The following is a 19,172-nucleotide window of genomic DNA, read 5'->3' as shown; positions in this document are numbered from 1 at the left end:
TGCTGATGGTGCACTCGATCCCACTGTATATGTTGTTGATGAAGACAGTAAACATAGAATGGTTGTTCCACTCATACAGTAATTACGCAACTGCTACCTTGTACTTCCATCATGTTTTTATTGAGATCAAATGCCTTCCTGGCTTCTAAATTGTCTAAAGAGAAATCATTGTTTTAACATATATTTATGTTGTGCCTGTCATAATAAGCTTTCATTCCTTGGGTGAAGCAAGCAGAAGAAAAGTTATTACTAGAACACAAACATAAAATAAAGTTAAGAATGTGCTTTCAGATCTTTGAATTACATATGGTGAGGGTTATTACAGGTGTTTTCTTTCCAAGAAAACATTATCAAGCATGATTATTTTTATGGGAACTTTTATCTGCTGTACTTTAAAAGCAGGCAGTAATTACCAGTGTGTCTGGATCCATCAGTTAATGGAGGAAACTAAAGGACATGAGCAAAAGGTATGTCTCCATTAATGAGGTCTGAGGTAAAGGGTCTAAAACCTGCCAGAATTTAGGAAGGGCATGTTTTGCTGTGGAGTATTTTACCTTTTGAGGAGTTTGCTTGATAATGAATAGCGGCTTAATAATAATTAAGCTCATACTAATTCAGAATTAATATCTGAAGTAGATTTAGCAACTAGTAAAAAGGAGTAGTTGTGTATGTATTAAACTGGGGATAGCATATATGATGCATCTCTGTGTTTTAGGCAGCTAATGACTTTTTCCATCAAGTCTGGAGATGCATTCGTTTGTGAAATAGTTTATGTCATTTGGAAGTTTGAGAAAAAAATTGTAGCTGATATGGGGGAAGAAATCTGGAAAGCAACAATGCTGAAAAGGCTATAGATATGATTTTACAGAGTGACAGATTAATGGGTACTAGATGTCATATGTAGGAATATCCCATGTTTTCTTTTAACTAGTTAGTTCTTAAAGGAGTGTTTTGGGGAAGCTAGTTTCCCATATTTTCTCTGGAAAGGGAGGAAGGGGGGCGAAGCATCTAACTAGCTCGTAAAGGCAAAATAAGTGTTTGAATGAGCATTCATTACAATATTTGAAAAAATTGTTTTTCAGATAATCGCCTTTGATGAACTTCGGACAGACTTCAAAAGCCCAATAGATCAGTGCAACCCAGTCCACGCAGTGAGTACAACCAGTGGCTTGCTAAGCAACAACTGCTAAAGAATGGGAGGTGCACTGAGCTGTCGGTGGAAGTATGAGTGTGGAAATGAATGTAGAGTCTGTGGCGAAGTCAACTGTAGTTTGGAAAATTGATTTATTGGTCCAGTCTTCAGAAGCCAGATGGTGACTTTTTATGCTAATAGCTTTCCTTTTTGCTGAAGGAGGCAGGAAAACTATTTGGAAGTTCAAAAACTGAGGGATATATAACGTGATGCTAATGCTTTCTTTTATCTTTTCATTCTGTGGGACAAGTTTTCCTTTTTCAAATCATTTGCTTTCTCTGCATTCAAGCATGTGATGACCACCTTTTCCCATGGTGTCTGTATCAATGAGTCAAAAGCTTGAAGGGATTTGATAAGAGGTGCATTCCTAGACCTCTTTGTCCAATGGTAGGGCCCTAAGTTCTCCTGTGCTTTAGGAGTAAATAACACATTCTGCTGCATCTGCTATGGAAAAGGTTAAATATCACTCTGGGACCGTAAACTCAGTTTTACCTAAGGAACCAAAATGCAACCCAGATTTAAGCATATGAAAATTCCTCTGTTAATTAAAGCTGTAGTCTAGGGTGATTTAGCTGACTACAGTTACATACGCCTCAGACTTATACTACCAGAACAGCTTGGCTCCCTGTCATCTCACTGGGAATTACAATGATTATGACAGGTGCTGAATTTGATCTCTACAGAGTGTCAAGTTATTGACTTGCCTATGAATGAAACCAGATTCAGTAACTAATACTTTGCCATTTAACCTTGTTTCATAACTCAGCAGAGGATTTGCGGTACTGCTTAGAACACTTGTGATTTTAAGCATAATCTTTACATGAATCTTTGAATAAGACTTGTTTACTGTTCACTAACACATAAGCAAAGAATGAGAACAGAAGAAAGAAATTATATGAAGAAATCCTGTCGAGGACTTCAGTGGAAGTAGTCTGGTTTTGAATTTACTAGAAGTAATCTGATTTTTAATTCACTTTATCTGTTTTTACTTCCCATCTTGAGAACTGCACACAAGAAATGTGTATTTATATGTACCAAATTCCAGTAATTTGTTCTCTTCCTAAAACTTGTAAGATGCTCCATGGAGATAATTTCCTTTTATTTTAAAATGGTAATGGAATTGGTTTCCAGGATAAAAAAAGTTACTAAGTCCCTGTTTGAATCTTATTAGCGGTGTAATCAAAAAGTTGATTGTAGAGTTTCTAGTAGAACACAGCAAAATATGCTGTCATCAGCTGACATATTTGATTCTCTTCTATGAAACTTGCTATGATAAGTCAAGCAATAATCTCAGATTGCTTTCTTCTGCACAGTATACATGTTGATGCCTTTTATATTGACATAAAAGGAAGATTTTTAGCAGGTACTTCTTATATCTTTGTCCAAGTGTATTTTCATTTTTCCCTATGCATAGTTGCTCATGCCCATATTCCGTTTATTTGGTGGGGTAGTTTTCTTTATTGCACTATAAGAACGTCTGATATTTGCTTGCGTATCTTCCACAATGTTTTTAAGACAGAGGATAGACCCTTTTTGACAAGAGAAGGCTGAATTAGGGAGAAATCAGAGGCAAAACCAATGGTAGTACTGAGAATTTAATTCAGATTTCCTGGTTCACACTCTATGACCTACAGTTCAAAGATAGACTTTCTACTTCTCCAAGGCCAGCTGCAGTTAGGCATCTGTCTTCTAAAGGGAATTGAGAGGATTATCTTTTCCTCTCAACTTGCCTCCTACTTAAGGCAAAAAAGCTTTCTGTAGCTCCACAGGCACATCCACACATGTCCATTCTCATGTTTGCAACCGTGAGTCTAAAATTTCTGAATCTCTTCTAGATCACAGACACCAGAGAGAGGCACAGTATTTGTCTGGTGCCTATCAAGTTTGCACTGTCTCACTGTCTCTCTGAAATGATCCTTTTTTAAAAAATGGCTTGAACCTGGGGACAGGAAAGGAAAAAAAAACATTTCTTCAGAGAATAGAAATAAAACTCAAACTTGGAGCAAATTTAAAACATTTGAAAAGCAAAAAGCTTAGGGAGAGTTGGCTTCTCACATTGGTATATTACATTACCATTTAAAAAAAGGGCATCATTCAGAGTATTTTTTCCATGTCTAAATGAAAATATTACCAGATAGTCTTCTGAGGACAAAAAACCCACCCTGCCTTCTGCAGTGTAACCAACTGTAGAATCTTTCACAGTAACTCCAGTGATGGGGTTATGCAGAGTGAAATCTAATTTTACTAGTGAATTTCTCATTATGAGCCATTTAAAAGAAAACCTGTCTTTGACTTGTCTTCTTTCTGTGAATCGAGCTTAGAGCATCTTTTGAGTCACAGTGCTTAATTACAGTGACTTTCAGTATTTATGAATGCATCTGTTGTTTAAAGTGGCATTTCTAGGACATTTCAGATATACAGATATTTTAGATAGAACCGCTACTGGGTTAAATTCCAGTATCACATGTTATTCAGGCACCCTCTTAGTGATAGAGGAAGGGCTGCCATACCAGCTTTGTAGTTGTTTTTCCCATTCAGAATTATCTTGAAGCCAGAGGTTGGGTACTTGAAAATGCAAGACCAAGTCTGTGTGGTATAGATTGGCACCATTGGATAGAGCCACAAATGCTGACTTGAAGTTGCAGCCTCTGGCTCAAGGCTAACACAGAGTTGAATCCCCAGTTTGTATTGTTACACCCAGTAACAGATGAAAAAATAACTTATTGGGACTTTGAAATGGGTAAATCATTTGGCTTGCAAGCAGTAGGTAAGAAGTGAATACTATCGTTTCAGATTAATAATGTGTGTTGCTTCCCTGCAGCCATTAATTGTGATCTTGACCCATTGTAATTGTAATATATTGTCTTTAACTTATAATACCAGCTAATCTCCTACCTTTTTCCCACTTTTTCTTGACAGAGAGAGCGGCTGAGAAATATTGAGCGTATTTGCTTTCTCCTGCGAAAGGTGAGCATAAACTAGCCTAGAATTTGTGAAGTTTATGAGAATTAAAACCATCAAGTGGCAATGTGCATTCATTTGCTCTTTGAATGATCCTCACACTCCATTGATGAAAGGCTGGATTCTACTGCAGAAGCAGGAGTCATGATGACCTTGTAAGGACAGAGTAAGACAAATTATAAAAGGTTAACATAATGGAGGATTTCTGGTTAAGAACTGAAACTTCAGTACAACAGCCCATGCATTTTGGAACATGCTTTTCAAAGGTGGTAAATTGTTTTGCAGTTGCAGCTTGAGGTGCTTTTGTAGCCCTATCAACTGATTATATTGTTGTAGTACGGGCTTTAGAAATACCCTTATTTGAACAGTGGCTTACTATTTGATAAACTAAACATTTTATTAGATACATATTTAATGTTTAAGTTTTTTAATTGGCTGAGTGGAAAAGGTGATATAGTATTTATTTTAACTTGACACAAGAGAGATGCTGAGTGCCTCAGTTTCTGAGGGATTTGAAGGAGGTGATAACTTGTAGGACTGATACATTCATGGGTTACTCATCTGTAGCTTGAAAGAGGGTTATCATAAATGCTCATCGTTCTCCTGACTCTGTCCTATTGAAGTCAAAATAATCATAGTTCCAAACTATTTTATTCTATATAGTCAAGTTTCTATAAATTGCCTTCAGCAGAGTAGTAACAGAGCCACCTAAATTATTCTGCATTTTTGCTTAGAAAGGTTATCACTGAAGTGTGGACTGCTGACTGCATCCTAATTAAGCTAAGAATTAAATTCAGACATGGTTTTAAGAAACCGATGGCCTCATCCTTAGAGGTTTTGGAAAAGCTGGTGCTAGGGATTATTGGTTTGGGGTGATCCAAAGGTGTAGTTGTGACTCCATGCAGAATCTATGAAGTGTCATTCTCTGATCAGTCAGAACCTGAGTTGTATCTGTTTGGCACCACTATGAGCATGTGACTGTTAGGAACCACATTTAAGTACTTACTTAGCCTGTTTATTAAACTAGGGATATGAAAATAAGAGAAATTACTTACCACCAATAGCTTTCCATTTTATCAAATAGGCAGCCAGCCAATTTCAAGCTGTGTCCCAGTTTCTCTGACATAAAGTAACTGGTGAGTGGTAATGTATTAATATATGTGAGACCCATGGGAATGGCTTGCCTGCATCAGTGTTTAATTTTTATTGAGCCTCAGCCTCACTGTGAACAGCAAAATGGAGCATTTTGGCTAATTACAGACTTTGTATTCATAAGGGATTGGCTTGCTTCTCATTCTCTTAAACAGTTTGTTAATTCAGCCTCTCCTTCAAAGTTCTTTGGGGACACATTTGTTTTAATTGAGAGATTATATGCAAGAAGAGCAAGGTGCAATAACTACAGAGATTTGTAGTTTTCAGATCTGACAATCACTAAAAATAGCTTTAGTTTATGTAGTATAAAGGATTCACTGTTGGGGAAAATTCTGGAAAAACAGTAAAGAATTGAGTGCCAGCTATATAGATACAGGGAAATAGCAGTTAGGATGCTTTCAGCAAGCACTAAATATATCCCTCATTACAACATTATGTGGCTTTAGGTCTGTTTCTATGAAACATCATATCCATTTTCCTATGTCTTGAAGTCAGATCATTCTTTTAAAGGGCTTTGAAAACACTGATCTCTTGCTATTTATGACATTAGAACTTAATGCTTAAGATCTGCTGTAAATCTGTTTTTTAAAGAGGTTATAGGTGGACTATAAAAATATGTTTGGTTTCATTATATCCTGGTTTTAGAAGGGGTTCTTGGGAATTATTAAGTAGGCATGCAATATGTCATATAAATCTGATCCCAGTGGTCAAAGAGTTTCTTAAGGATGGATTTTTGGTTTTATCTCCAAAATACTTGGAGAAGTTTATTAACAACTGTGACCAGGTATGTGGTATGTCACCAGATATTATATAACTTATTTACATTTTCCAAAGTAGAATGGAGGATGTAATTGTTCCACAGCCAGGCATTTTCTGACGTTTGGTTTAGGGAAAGTGTTTCTATATCATTAAAACAAGTAGGGATCATGTGAAGCAAGGTGCTGGCATGCATACATGCATGTACACATAGGTCCGTGTTTTTCTGGTGCTATAGAATTAGAATTAGATCAGCATAAGTTTTCTGGTTACTGGAGAATGATTGATTATGTATAAGGAAGCTATGAACTTTGTACAGCCATGGTCAAATCTCTTCTATCCTGAAGTAAATGAGAGGAAGGACTTATTTTCTGAAGCCAGCATGAAGGGAGGTTCTCTGAGGATACAGGTATCTCATTTCATTCAGTGGTGTGTTTTGGGGGCTTTAGAGTGTATATATATGGGTTCATGTGTGCGCGCGCTTGTTAAACTGTTGAATGTCCACCGATTGTCCATTGTGCGGACATTGGTGCATCATACAAATGTTACATGATTCACATAGGACATACACTAGTTTTGGTGAATGCTGTGGAGTTTGTATCTGTGCTCTCTTTTCTGCTAAATTGCCTTTATTTCTCTAAGGATACGATTACGTGACACACTACAGTGCTGTACAGAGAAACACAAACTAGTTGTGAATGAGCTGTCTTGAGCTAGTGGAAGCAGTACAGTATACAGCAGTACAGGCTTCTTGGGCTCATTCACCCTGCTGCGGAGTGGGATAGGTGAGGTGTGCCATATAGGTCTACTATGATTTTTGTGATTAAATATTTTGGTGTGGTTATTAAAATATATTCAGTTAATGATGACAGCAATATTCTATAATTGTAATTGCAGTTGTATTTCAAGAAATCTACCTATCTGATTGATTCCTGTTGGATATACTTATTTTAGCACTAAGGACAATTAGGAATTTCCTAGAATAAACATGGTCTATTTCATTAATCAACCACTGTAATATTATTACTTTACCTTTGAGGAAATTTAAATTAAGTTGTGATTAGGTGATGCATTGTAATTTTTTAATTAATCTGATAAATCCTTACTAAGGAGGAGAGTTGATTGAACTTGCTTCCTGCTCAGCAAACGTATTTCAGACTTCAGGTTGCTCATGCCAAACACTGCTGAACAATATAAGTGACCTTTCTCAAATTATCAGCAAATATTTGTTTTAAAACCCCATTAAGCTAAAGAAAGAGTGATTTATGAACAGGAAAACTGGAACTGGAACTTAGCTGGGAGGGAATTGAGGTAGATAAAAGACCGACTTTTACTCATTTTCCTACTGTAGTGGAGCATTTTAGTTGTTAGGCATACAATTCGTAAAACTGCAGGTGTAAGAAAATATTGTACCAGAGCTCAATCCATTTTCTTGATTTTGTTTGGGGTTTTTTTTTGGTTTGGGGTTTTTTTTGCAAGTCCTGAAGGGGTGATTAGAAGAGAGCAAATTCAGCAAGAAATCTAACCACAGGCAAGGTGACATTAATCTTAAAGACGTTCCAGATGAACTTGAACTGTCTTGAAAAATACAAACAAATATGCAGACAAAAAAACCTGCAGGGACAAATTTGAATAACCAAACTGAGCCAGTTCAGCACTTCAGTACTAGCAGTAGCAACAGCAACAGTAGATTGTAGATCAGGAACTGGGATGTTTAAAAAAAAAACCCAAACCCTCTTCACCTAATATTTTTTGAAGCAAGTTTTGATGTTTTAGTTAGGAGGTTGGGGGTTGCCAATGCTTGATCTGTTCTAGTACTTTGTCACTGTGGCTTCCAGTGGAGCTGGATCTGTGGTAGTAGTGGTGGAAATTTATTCTGTACTCAATAGTTCCGGTGTTTACCAGATTCAATTCTGGGTTTTACTACTCTGAAAAAATAAAATAATATCTTTTATATTCCATAGTATATACATCAGTACACCTTACAGTTATATTTTACTGTATTTACAGGTTTTTGTAAATAACCAAAACCAATGTTACCTTAAAGAACAATTACAGAAGACATCCCATTCAGACTGAGATACTGTAAATAAAATGTAAAACCTAGTGAGCATAATATATCATAGAGTCATAGAATCATGGAATGCTTTGGGTTGGAAGGGACCTTTAGAGGTCATCTAGCCCAACCCCCCTGCAGGGAGCAGGGACAGCTTTAACCAGATCAGGTTGCTCAGAGCCCCATCCAACCTGACCTTCAATGTTGCCAGGGATGGGGCCTCCACTACCTCTCTGGGCAACCTGTTCCAGTGCTTGACCACCCTCATTGTAAAAAATTTCTTTCTTATATCTAGTCTAAATCTATTCTTCTTTAGTTTAAATCCATTATTCCTTGTCCTGTCACAACAGGCCTTGCTAAAAAGATTGTCCCCATCTTTCCTGTAGGCCCCACTTAAGTACTGAAAGGCCACAATAAGGTCTCCTTGCAGCCTTCTCTTCTCCAGGCTGCACAACCCCAACTCTCTCAGCCTGTCCTCATAGGAGAGGTGCTCCAGCCCTCGGATCATTTTGGTGGCCCTGCTCTGGACCCGCTCCAACAGGTCCATGTCCTTCTTGTGCTGAGGGCTCCAGAGCTGGACGCAGTACTCCAGGTGGGGTCTCCCCAGAGCAGAGCAGAGGGGCAGAATCACCTCCCTCGACCTGCTGGCCACGCTTCTTTTGATGCAGCCCAGGATTTGGTTGGCTTTCTGGGCTGCAAGTGCACATTGTTGGCTCGTGTCCAGCTTTTAATCTACCAGTACCCCCAAGTCCTTCTCCGCAGGGCTGCTCTCAATCTCTTCATCCCCCAACCTGTATTGATATCGGCGGTTGCCCCGTCCCAGGTGCATCCAGACACCTGAGTGTCTGCATACATTTTTGTTTCCATATTTAAATGTTCTGTAAAAAAAGTAAAAATTACTTACATGTATGAAAGTAACAGTAATTCAGACGCATTGAGTAATCAGAAGCTTGAAGGGCTGTGGGTTAACACCACAGGTTCAACTGTAGATGGAGCATTCCAAGGAAGAAGATAAGGCTTGGTCCTGTGTCTGTGTCATGCCTGTTTGTCAGTGTTGAATGCACATACTCAAAGCTTGAAAAAAACCCATGATATGTTCAGTGAAACATTACTGAGCTCACTGGATCATCTAACAGGGAACAAGTTAGCTTTTTAGCTTTTCCTTAATAGCAGATGAAAACAGTATTTTCTGAGTATGAAGGTTCTTCTACTTTACATGTAGATAAATATTATGGGATTTTAAAAAAGTAGCCCCATCTTTCCTTGTTTATCTTTTATTCAGCTGACCGTTTCTTTCCTGCATATTTTGTATGAAGGAAACTGACCAATGTGCAGAGTAGTTGCCATATGAAGTAATTTTGTACTTGGGCCTTGTTAGGTTCCAGACCTTCCCCTACCAGTAGCTCCTACCATCCTCTGCATGCAGCAGCTACAGTGGATATAACCCTTTGGAGAGTGTCAGATGTCACAGTAGCTGATTTCAATAGACTGATCATATTCTTTTCTTCTTGATAAAGTTGCTGGTTATTATGATGATCACTCTTTCCGTTGTTCTGCCTCACAGTCACTGGCAAGCCTGAGATAATGTGATGGATTTTAAGTGTGTGTTTCTGGATATGTCAGTTGATTGCTTTGTCGTGGATTTAGGCGTTTACAGATGGGTGACATTCTTCTAGCCAGTCTGCAGTCTGATAGTCATTAGCAGAGTAGTTCTGTAAGCCTACAGCACGGTTCATTAAACACTTAATGTAAGGTTATATAAGCAAATTTAGCAAATGTGATGTATAGTCACAAGGAATTTTTAAAGTGGTGTGTATCCATCCATATGTAAGAAGGAATCACACTTTCTTCCTGGGGTTGAAAAATCTCATAGGCAGAAACTACAGCAATAAGACAATTAGTTTTTGCAGAACAGGGACTGGCAGCAATAGTTTTACTTTTTGTAGTGCTATACATTTTTTACAACCTCAGTATAGATGTTTAAATTCCTCATTTAGTTACACTTGAAAGAAAACTAAAATGTTGCAGTGTAACCACATTAGACGGATAAGTCTGCAGGGTAAATACATACAAGGTTTGTGGTATGCATGATGCATTGTATTCAGCACCTCCTAACTGGTAGTCAACATTTGTCTTTGAAGTTTAGGTGCTTGTATTATCCGAGAGGAAAAGAGAATTTTTAGTCTAGTCAAAAGGTATTTTTGGACTGTGGAAATAGCAGTGGTATTCCGCCTTGCAGGACAAAGAAGCTGATGTGTCCGGAGTTCTGATAAACTGCTGCTGTCACAAAGATCACAAAGGGAACAAAAAATGTGACATTTTTCCCCATTAACGGTGATTGTTACAATGATGGAGCGCGTGAACTTTGTCCACTCTCATTAGACACCAAAGAGTTCATCATTGTTACTGGTTTCTCAGTATGTATCTAATGCTCTCTCTTTTCATGCTTCATCAATATGACGGAACTACTGAGTTTTGACTGGTCATCCGGGCAGCAGGAAAACTGTCAGGAGACCCTTCCTATTGAGTGATTGGGAGCATAAACCCTAATCAAAAGACAATGTGGATAACTTCTGAAGAATGAGTATAGAATTGTGTATATAGAAAGCATACTGCAGGTACCCAGGTAGTTGTTCAATGCTTTGTCTCCCTGTGACTCAATGCAATACAGAAGCTTGTACCCAAGCAGGCATTGTTGTGTATAAAATGATTTAAGTAAATACTATGTATTTTTAAAATTATTTTTCTCATCTCAAATGCTTCCCCTCCCCCCCCAATCTTTGCACTGCAATTCAGTGGTTCAAAACAGCTGGTTTATATCAAAAAGCTTTCTGAATATCCCTGGATTTAGGAAGGGTTCCACTTGAAGTTTGACATTCATGGTTATCATTCATCTCTAAGATTGAACTACAACAAAAGCAGCTGTAATAGCCCTCTGTGGGCACTCTTGGTCCCTCCTTGACATTGCCAGCTTGGAGCAATCTCTGTTTATTGCTCTGAGATGAGAAACGTTTTGATATTCAAGCATAAACCCATGTGGAATAGGCCTGGAACTTAGATTTGGTTTTAAAATTCTTAACTTAGACACCATTTAGATAAAAACTGTGTAGTGCATTGTTGGTGGTTATGACCAAATATGTCTGAATTTGTGTAGAAATTCCTGGTGAAACTCAGGAGAAACCACAAAGGTCCAACTCTGAGCAGAACAAGGGGAAGAAATACAAGTTTTTGATTAGACAATTCAGCACATGTCTTTGTAACACTTCACTTGAGCTAGTAATGCTTTACTCCTTGGAAAATCATTCTCTTCCCTTTGGGTCTGGCTGTTACTGGTAGAGGACTGTGTCATGAAGGAAGGTGGCTGGTACGTATTTCCAAGAAGTTGGGGTGCCTTTTGATTGGATAGCAGTTTCATCTCTATTTTTGTCAAGGTCTGAACTTTCTATTAACTGGCCTGATAAACAATATTAATATGAAACAGTTGTTAAGTAATCCTTTTTTTAGAGGTTTAAACATATGATCTGTTACTGGGCTACAGTGATATTCTGAATTAACATTATCATATGAAAAATCTTCACATTTTAAAGGTGTCTTCAGTAAATTCAAAAGGGTGGTTTCAGGATGTTCTATTTGTCTTCTTTCTGGAAGAAGATATAATACAGGAGCAAATCTGCTTTTTTGTGATTAGATGGATCTTCTGCTGTCTTACATTTTGCCACTGTTTGAATTTTGCATTCTTTTTTTGTTTCCTTATTTGGATACTTTGATCTTTTAAAGGCCCTATTATGCTTCACCCAGAGATCCCTTTCAGCAGGACTTGGCTCTCCTTTTCTATTACATTTTTATTAGTGTTTTGTGTTACAGAAATGCTTCCAGACTCAAGTAAACAGTAGAACCTTATTGTGCCAGGTGCTACAAAAACCACATGGTAATAAATATGAAGAGCATTTGTTTATACTCACAAGACATGTTCGCAAGAGGAAAGGAGAGGTTGCGCAGCTGATCTGATGGTAGAGATCTTGTTTTCAGAGAGCTACTTAGTTTTCTTGTTAGCAGGCGTAGTTTGAATCTCTTAGTTTTAATTGAAGCTAAAAATGTTTGCTGTTTTTGAAGGGATCTGATGGTTCATTGAGTTAATAATTGCATGTAGTCTTTAATCTCCACAGCAGCTGTTCAAATCCAGCCCAGTCTGGAATCAGACTTAAACTACTGTAGTCCGATTGATGACTGTTGGGAGTAAAATTATCTTTGTGTTGTATGCTTAGAGACTTGTGGTGCTTGCTCTACAGAAATACTAATAGACACAGACAATATGATGAGATAGATCTCTGTCAACATCATAGTGAGTATGAGCTACACCCCCCTGCTACATATATATATATGCACACATAATTAGCTCCTAAGCTGCCTCAGAAGAAATTCTAGAGTTGCAGGCAGGCACTAGAATAAAAGATATTGCAGTTTCTAAAGCATTAATTAGATCTGCAGATTTTGAGGACGTAAGCTTGCCATGCTGTATGGATTCGGTCAGTACTTGGCCTGTCAATACACTATCTTTCATAAAACTAAATTCATTTAAGTTTTCTTTTGTTTGAAGTGACCTAGGACTTTTGTAAATACATTGGACTCTGAGCGTGTGTGAGACATAAAACTGGTAAGTGTGTATTTCAGTACTTACTTGAAAGATACTGATAAACTGCTGTTAGATGATAAAGCCAACTTTCTTCTGGCCTTCAGAGTAGCTCTGACAAGGTATTTTTATATTAGGAACAAGTAATTTTTTACACTCTGGGGATAAAATTTTAAGTTAGCTAAAAATGTATTAGTATACAATTTTTAGTTTATGGAAATCATGACTTATGGATGAGTTATTTTTAGACAATTTTGGTACAGCACCTCTTGTTAGTCAAAAGAGGCATGAGATAAATTTTAAATCTGCTGTTCATGTAAACAGCAGGGCTGTCCTGAGGTTGTACAAGTGAAAGAAAGAAGAATGTAGCTTGACAGGGGAAGTGGGGATACAGGAAAAGCAAATAAAATATTTTAAACTGAAGTATTATACACTTCCACTAGCTCTGTGTTGGTTTAATTGTTTTCTGCAGCTTGCCTAAAAGAGGATGGAGTTGACATATTGATAGTGGTTCACACTTGATAAAGATTTTGTTTGCATCTGGAAACATGAGGGACATAATGATTTTCCCTGAATCTTGCAATAAATTTGCAGTATAGACAAAACTTAGGCCTTCAGTTCCTTTGTTGCTGAGATGCCTTTCCCTCTTTTGCACTCTGATAGGAAATTTGCTACAGATCATCTAAAAGCTTCTCTCCTTCCCTCTCTTAAGTCTTTTCTGCCAACTCTTTTGTTACATTTATTATCTATGAAGCATGGAATGGGATAAAATGGAGGTGTGCCCTATGTCCTGGTTTTGGCTGGGATAGAGTTAATTTTCTAGTAGCAGGCACAGTGCTGTGTTTTGGATTTAGCAGGAGAAGAATGTTGATAACACGCTGATGTTTTTAGTTGTTGCTAAGTACTGCTTATGCTAGTCAAGGACTTTTCAGCTTCCCATGCTCTGCCAGGTACACAAGAAACTGGGAGGGGGCACAGCCAGAATAGTTGATCCAAACTGACCAAAGGGCTATTCCATACCATATGACGTCATGCTCAGTATAGAAACTGGGGGGGGTTGGCCGGGGAGCAGCGATCGCTGCTCGGGAACTGTCTGGGTATCGGTCGGCGGGTGGTGAGCAATTGCATTGTGCATCACTTGCTTTGTATATTATTATTGTTATTATCGTTATTATATTGTTATTATTATTGTTACTGTTTTACTTTATTTCAATTATTAAACTGTTCTTATCTCAACCCAGGAGTGTTTCTCACTCTTACTCCTCCGATTCTCTCCCCCATCCCATCGGGGTAGGGGGAGTGAGCAAGCAGCTGCATGGTGCTTAGTTGCTGGCTGGGGCTAAACCACGACACCCTATTCAATCAGTCTCTTGGGCACCCACATAAGTTTAATTTCATCAGAAAGAGTGGAACTCGGCACGGTAGCTATTTTGCAGAACTGACAATAGAATTAGTACCAAAGGCAGTATTTATACTTTATGCACAAATAATCCCATAAATGTTGCTTGACTGGAGATAGTGCATCTCTTCTTCACGCTTTTTATTTTATTGTAAATATATCACGTTCATATTTACTAGAAAGGTATTACTATTGCGGTAAAAGTACTGAACATAATACCTTTCGTTCTTTCATTGTGTATAGTACCCTATCTGGAAAGATAGGCCTTAAGCTAGGACTGAAGAACTTAGAAGTACAGTATTTCTGGCAGGCAATTTATTCACTACTGACACTCATTTATTATGTGCATTGTGCTAGCACTATCTTTAGTCAAATTTAGAAGTTCCTGAATTCAGCACTTTTCAAAAGTTAGAATATAACAATTTTTATTTTTAGCAATCATTACCTAAGGACATCTGTGTGCTTACCTCAGGATAATGAAAAGATATATCCTGCTGTGCCTGCACAGATGTTCAAAGCAGAGGTAGATGGTAAGGGCAAAAGTTACAAAACTATTGCAAACCTAAGAGTGAAGAGTTCAAACTTGTGACTCGGTCACAGTTTGGTCCTTACCCGCCTTTTACTCCAGAGGAGGTAAGATTCGCCAGTGTGATGCCTGATGGAAATTTAAATATCTTTCGAAGGGAGATACATATGGTTATTCATAATATTATTACTCATGAAAATATTTACATATAAAACTATTTCAGGTTAACAACTGTTAATCTCATCTTTTAAATGTTTATTCAATAATCAACGTGGCAAACAAAGTATCACCCTGCAATAGACAACCTCTTGCCTTACAATTCAGCTTCTTCCAGTAGTGTTCTGCAGCATATGTAAACATATGTCCTTACAGTACCAGAACATCACAAGTAACAGTAGAATGAGGCTGAGGATGCAGCAAAAATGTATATGACTAACTGTTGCCTGTAATGTACTCCCGAGAGCAGTGTACTTCTCGGCTGCTTGGGGTAATGTAATTTATGCATCTGTTCCTCAGAGCTGTGTTGAAGATATTGGCAAAATTTGACTTGCTAATGGACTGTATTTGTTCTAATTTGGTATGCAATAAAGTAAATATTTGCATTTTAATAAAACTAAAGAAATTGGGGTTAAATTGAATGTCACTGTTATGTTTAGCAGAATGTTCGTTGTGTATTTAAGTCAGGATCAGACCCTATAAAGCCTCTGTGCAATTACAAAAAGCAATATAATACCTAAAAATAGAGTGCAATGATTTTACATCATACCTGTTATATGGATGAAAATTGTTTCTGCTGGGAGTTAAATGTCCTACCTTGCATTTAGATGCTGATGTTTTCAATAAAGCTGTTAGAACAGCAGGGCAGGGATGTCTTTACGTGTCTGCACTGTATCAAATCTGCTTTCTCAGATTGACAGTCTTTACACGCCGGATACGGAAACAGCCCTTTAGTGAACACTTAGTTTTCAGCATTTATGAAACTGTCAGTCTTAGGCAGACCCCCGGGGGAAGGCCTGAGGGCCCTTCCTGTGCCATGCAGATGGCTGAACTTCGTTTTAATGATCACTGAGATTTCTGCATTCATAGACCTGCCTGTGAAATGAGGGGCTGGTTTTCTAGATCCTAATGAACAGCTGTGGTACTAATTGTCATTCTCACCAGTTTTGGGCGAGCAGACAAAGACAGCATGAGCTCTTGGAATAACCCAGCTGCGGGGCATCCTGGCTGGTTGTGTCTGAAATACAATAGCGAGGTAGGGCAAGAAAGCACTCGTTACCCTGTTCCGTGTCAGTGTTGTGAAAATCAGAGAAGTTCACACTCCAGGGTTGCTAACCCAGCTTCTGCAACTGGTTCTGAACTAACATTAAAAAAAGAAAGGTTGTGAAGATGTCTCCTGATCCCTGCTGAGTGGAAAAGAACAGTTAGCAGAGGAGACACACTTGTAAGATCACAGCACTTCTGCCTTAATGACGTGCCTTCCAAGGAACAGGGCACTTTCTGAACTGTGCCGTTGCCCTGCAGGCCTTATAGTGGAGAAGTCTTTTTTTAAATCCATTTCATAACCTCTTTACCTGTTGGCTGTTATGACATCCCATAGGCTCTGCAATGCAGAAGTATTTATAGTTGTTCTTGATGAATGTCCCAGAAAGACCTGATCTTCCTCTGTCACTCTTGTTAAAGTTACTATTTGTATTATGACAAAACTTAAATATCCTAGTCATAAACTAGCTCCAGTGGAATCTATAGATCTTAAATATAATTATCCCCATGTTGCAGAAGGCAAAAATGAGACAATAGGAGGTGAAATGATAGGCCTAAATATAGACGTATTTAGTAGCTGAGATGGAAAGAGCATCCAGAAATCCTGTATTTTAATATTAGATCTCGTAGCTGTGTTAGAGATGGATACGGAGTGCTTTGTGAGAATGATAATTAGGTTCTTTGTGTTATTCATTTCATTGTCTGGTATTTGTGCTGTGGAGTGACTTATGTTCACATCCACTTAATACTGTTTAAAGAAATTCCAATAGTGCGTTAGAATAATGAAATTTCCTTTTCACAGCATTGGCTTTGTGCTGGTTTGCTTCATTGTGATCCAGAAAGGTGGAGGGGTGAAAACACAGATGTTGTAGCCTTTCTTTTATTTCTGCTCTGTATTTGGTCCGTAACATTGAGCCTTGCATGCGTGCACCATTGCTCTCCCCCAGATAAAATGTAAAGCTGTATATATGAACTTAGTAGGTTCAGCTGCAGGTTGTTCTTTTCCAGACGTTTTCTTTTCAGCTAGTTGCATACATCTACATAGCAAACTGCTAAATACTTCTAGAGGTTTGCATAACATGGTTTTGAATTACTTAAAATGCTTTGGTTATAGGTTTGTGTTATAACAATTTTAACTATGCAACTGAATTTTTAAGTGACTGCTATAAGCGACTAGAGAACAGAGCTTGTAGAGACACAAGCAAGTGTGGATTTTAACAGGAGAATTGAAAGAAATTGAACCTGAAAATTTGGTCTGAAAACCTTAGTATATTTACTGTGACAGTGTTGTATTGGGCTCTGGGGCAGCCATTCAGAGGAGGTTTTGGAAGTCAAGTAACTCAAATAATTTAAAATAGATTAGAAAGATACACTAGAAACTGTAAGTGGGAAGCCTTCCTGTACTTCAACAGTAAATTTAATGTGTTTCATGTGTTTGATCAATGCAAGCAGTATGTTCAAAACTGTTGCAAATGTTAAAATGTATGGTCTGTGTATTTAAATTATACACAGTTGACCTTCTTTGGTTTATGCAACAGCAGGAGCAAACAGATATGATTTGTTTCAATGTATGTACATTCCACATATGTTGGAATATATGTACATTCCACCATTAGTCTGATCTAATGCACATGCTACTGCTATTTTTCTGTGTCTCTGCTTTTTTTTTTTCCCACTTGCTTGCACTACACTTCTGACTTTTGTGGTCTGTGTTGTTCAATTAGGAAAATTTCAGAGTCATTGAATAATTATCTCCCTTTGGTCTCACAATGCCTTTAATTCATCAGCTGATACTCCCCAGTAACCCAGGTTAGCTCTGGCAGTCTCTATTAGGGTGGGCTTTAAAGAGTAATTAAGACAACTCTTGTGTTCTGAAAGCCTTGGGTACATCTCCATCCCCTCTTTCCCTGCTACTGATGAGGACAAATTCTGCATTTCAGCTTTAGCAAGGAATATGGAAAAAGGCAGCACAGTGAGCACCATAGTGACAAGCTGCAGCTGCCCTTTAGGTACAGCAGCATTAACCACTGTGATAAAGCAGCATGCGCGTAGGTCAGGCCTGATTTGAGGCCCTGGAGTGATTCCATGCATGCGTGGTTTTTTCAGTTTCTTGTTGCTTTTAGGTGGATGGAAAAGGGCTTGTGTGTTTGTAAGGTGAACAACTTGTTTCCGCTTGGGTAGTCACCAGAGCTCTTACCTGACATGAAGATTCAACCTCCATTTCTCTTCAGTTTCTTTCCTGCCATCTGTGGGAGGAGAAGGCAGGTATTAAGAAAGGAAGTTGTCTCAGCCTCTAACAGTGTGATGGAGACTCTCAGAAACCCTGGGAAGGGTAGAGTGTCTAATGGCTGGCAATTTCTGGATAGGGTGTAAAATCTGTGGTTACAGTATGATAGCTGGCATGCACAGATGCAGACTGATGTAGACTCAGAGTCTTTTGGGGGAAGAAAGAGGAATTCTGTAACAATTACTATTATTATGTAGCACTCGGGAATATTGGTCCTAAGCAAAGCACTGGAAAGAAGCTTGAGGTCTTGACATTTCAGTGGCTTAGCAGTGACTGGGAAAACAGTTTGATTCACTTGTTACAGTTGATTTTCTAAGCATGAGAATTTAATAGCACTGAGGAAGGGAGATTACTATTACTGCTATAATAGCTTCCCAGTTTTGGTTTCTGTGAGGTATTTTATGTGCCCTGTTCACTGGCGACATGAACTGTAAGAGTTCTGTAAAAGCAAAATTACATTTGAGACGCAGGTATCCATATATAATAAACAGAATAAGGAGGAAAAGTACTGACAGAAAAAGATGGGTTTATCTTTTGCATAAGAACAACAGAATATATTTAGGAAATAGGAAATGGAATAAAAATATTTAGGACTGAGCTTCCTGAGAGATGCCCTTCTGCAGTTGAAATCTACAGAGGTCTTTGTATTCCTATAAATGCAAAGAAGCTGCTGACAGGTGCTTAGCTTCAGTGCTTGTTTTCCCATGCTTTAGTTTAGCCAAACCTAGATGTCTATAACACAGCAAAGCCTGCTTTATTTTCTTTGGAATTAGAGGGGAAGAATATATCTACATGTGCATGTATGTGTGTATTACTTTGTATGAGGATGTATTGAATATTTATGGTGAGATGGTAATGATATAAGTATGATATCTACCTAAGATTTTACATTTTAAATGCAAATGATGGATTTGGAATAAGGATTCTGAATATTTACTGGTATGGATATTTAC

At 38.1% G+C, this 19,172-nt stretch overlaps 1 protein-coding gene across 2 annotated transcripts in view; it reads left to right on the top strand.

Moving 5' to 3' along the window:
- The window catches only part of CNIH3 (cornichon family AMPA receptor auxiliary protein 3), a 58,784-nt gene that overhangs the window by 32,161 nt on the left and 7,451 nt on the right, over window positions 1–19,172 (top strand). The window contains exons 2-3 of one of the 2 annotated variants that reach the window (XM_075706770.1): window positions 1,083–1,151; window positions 4,112–4,159. In XM_075706770.1, coding sequence (XP_075562885.1) covers window positions 1,083–1,151; window positions 4,112–4,159 — 117 coding nt within the window. The remainder of the gene's footprint in view (window positions 1–1,082; window positions 1,152–4,111; window positions 4,160–19,172) is intronic. The other variant, XM_075706771.1, reaches the window with a different exon arrangement.

This window comes from Pelecanus crispus, chromosome 3, assembly GCF_030463565.1.
Source record: "Pelecanus crispus isolate bPelCri1 chromosome 3, bPelCri1.pri, whole genome shotgun sequence".
Taxonomy (NCBI): domain Eukaryota; kingdom Metazoa; phylum Chordata; class Aves; order Pelecaniformes; family Pelecanidae; genus Pelecanus; species Pelecanus crispus.
This window is presented reverse-complemented; position numbering and strand designations above follow the sequence as displayed.